Genomic DNA, 1,747 nt, shown 5'->3' with positions numbered 1-1,747 from the left:
CAAGTAAATAAAGGCGAGGCATTGTGAAACATTGGACATGTTCTTAAAGCCATCAAATCAGCTCAGAACACAGGAAAAAATGTAATGATTTTGTTTATTTGTATACAAAATGTCATAATTTATCAATACTGTGCAGCAAAATATATTATCACTCACATCCCAAAGTAACCAGACAACATTTCACTTACTTTCATTCTCTCTCTGCCCTTTGAAAATGGCAACACTGTTTTGGCAGTTCAGCAGCTAAAAATAAAGTGCTATAATTATGTAGTCTTGGAATGCCTTCACTTCACAAATGCAATGTACAATCTTGTATACAACCATGGTTTTTTGTTTGTTTGTTTTGTTTTTAGTTTAGTTTCACATAACCAGAAATCCAGACCTGTCACATTCTCAAGAATACACATACATAAAGTGCTACTGTTTAAACATCTCCCCCCAAAACAATTTCACAACATGGATCTGGTTCATACCAGGCACTGTAATTCACAAAAGTTGAAAATTGTCACTTTGTGCAAAACTACACAGAGGAAGAAGTCACTTAAACATCACTGGGGGATCTTGAACGAAAGGACACTTTAGACTGAAAACAGCCACAAAAGAGAACCCACATGGACCTCTGAATTTCTTGGTTTCTGTAGGCATAAATTATGGGATTGATCATGGAGTTGTAGGTGGCAGGTAAAAGTGTGGCATAAGTGTACACTGCAGGGTAGTTTGAATCTCCAATGACACAGTAGATAGCAAAAGGTAACCAGCTGGCTCCAAAGGTCCCAAGGATGATAGCAAGTGTAGAGACCCCCTTTTTGGTGGCAACGTAGTGAGATGCGGTTAAGAAGTGCTGTTGGAGTGCTATTTGATGTGCATGCCTGCAAACTATTTTGCAGATTTTAATGTACAGGTGGAGCATAAGGATGAAAATGAAAAAGAAGGAGGCAGACAACAAAGTCACATTGCTTTTGGTCAAAGGTCTGACAATACTGCACGATGAATAATCTTCCATACAGTTCCAGCCTAGGACAGGCAGTAGTCCTAAGCCCAGTGAAACCCCCCAGGTGACGATTAGCATCATATGAATACAGAAAACAGTCTTCTCGGAGTAATAAGTCAGTGCGTTGTATAGAGAAAGATAACGATCAACTGTGATAGCTAATAAGCTACTCACAGAAGCAGTGAAAGAGGCAACTAGGAAACCAACGGTAATAAGGCTGATGGTTTCTGACTGGATCACATATTGGAAAACAAAATTAAGGATTAGGCCAACTCCAGCCAGGAGGTCTGCTGTGGCCAAGCTCCCGATCAGCACGAACATTGGGGTTCTCAGGTTGGGAGTGTAGAATATAATGGCCACCACAATGGCATTTTCACAGGCAATAATGGTTCCAGAAATGCAGAGCATAATATCCCAAGGATTGAGGATAAATATGGGGAGCTTGGAGGAAAACTCCAGCGAAGAATTGCCACTGCTGCTCTGAATCCAAGGTGCAGGAGCCCCGGTCTCATTCAAGGGGACACTTTCATTCATTTCTGCCACAGCCAGCAAAGCCACCTGCAAGGAGAAAGACAAGAAAGAAGAAAAGGGTCGGTTAAAATAACGCAAAGTCCATTTCACCGCAGCCTCTGTGAATTAATAGGAAGAGAAAGAAGAACACTGAGGGCAAAAAGAATGAGGAAGAAAGAGCGAAATCCAACATGAAATGAAGGAAATGAACGAAGAAGGGAGAATTAATCGGAGCAGAAGGAAGAA

General features: G+C 41.0%; 1 protein-coding gene across 1 annotated transcript; it reads right to left on the bottom strand.

Moving 5' to 3' along the window:
• Positions 1-483: 483 nt before the first annotated feature.
• Positions 484-1,546, bottom strand: GPR6 (G protein-coupled receptor 6). The gene has a single exon (XM_007442654.3). The coding sequence runs from the start codon at positions 1,523-1,525 to the stop codon at positions 542-544; it is 984 nt and encodes a 327-aa protein (XP_007442716.1). The 5' UTR covers positions 1,526-1,546; the 3' UTR covers positions 484-541.
• Positions 1,547-1,747: the final 201 nt, after the last annotated feature.

Source organism: Python bivittatus, unplaced genomic scaffold (genome assembly GCF_059951505.1).
Source record: "Python bivittatus isolate LINGU-HERP-01145 unplaced genomic scaffold, Pbiv_v1 ctg000020_np1212, whole genome shotgun sequence".
In the NCBI taxonomy this organism is placed as follows: domain Eukaryota; kingdom Metazoa; phylum Chordata; class Lepidosauria; order Squamata; family Pythonidae; genus Python; species Python bivittatus.
The sequence above is the reverse complement of the archived record's forward strand: the minus strand, read 5'-3'. Positions and strand labels throughout refer to the sequence as shown.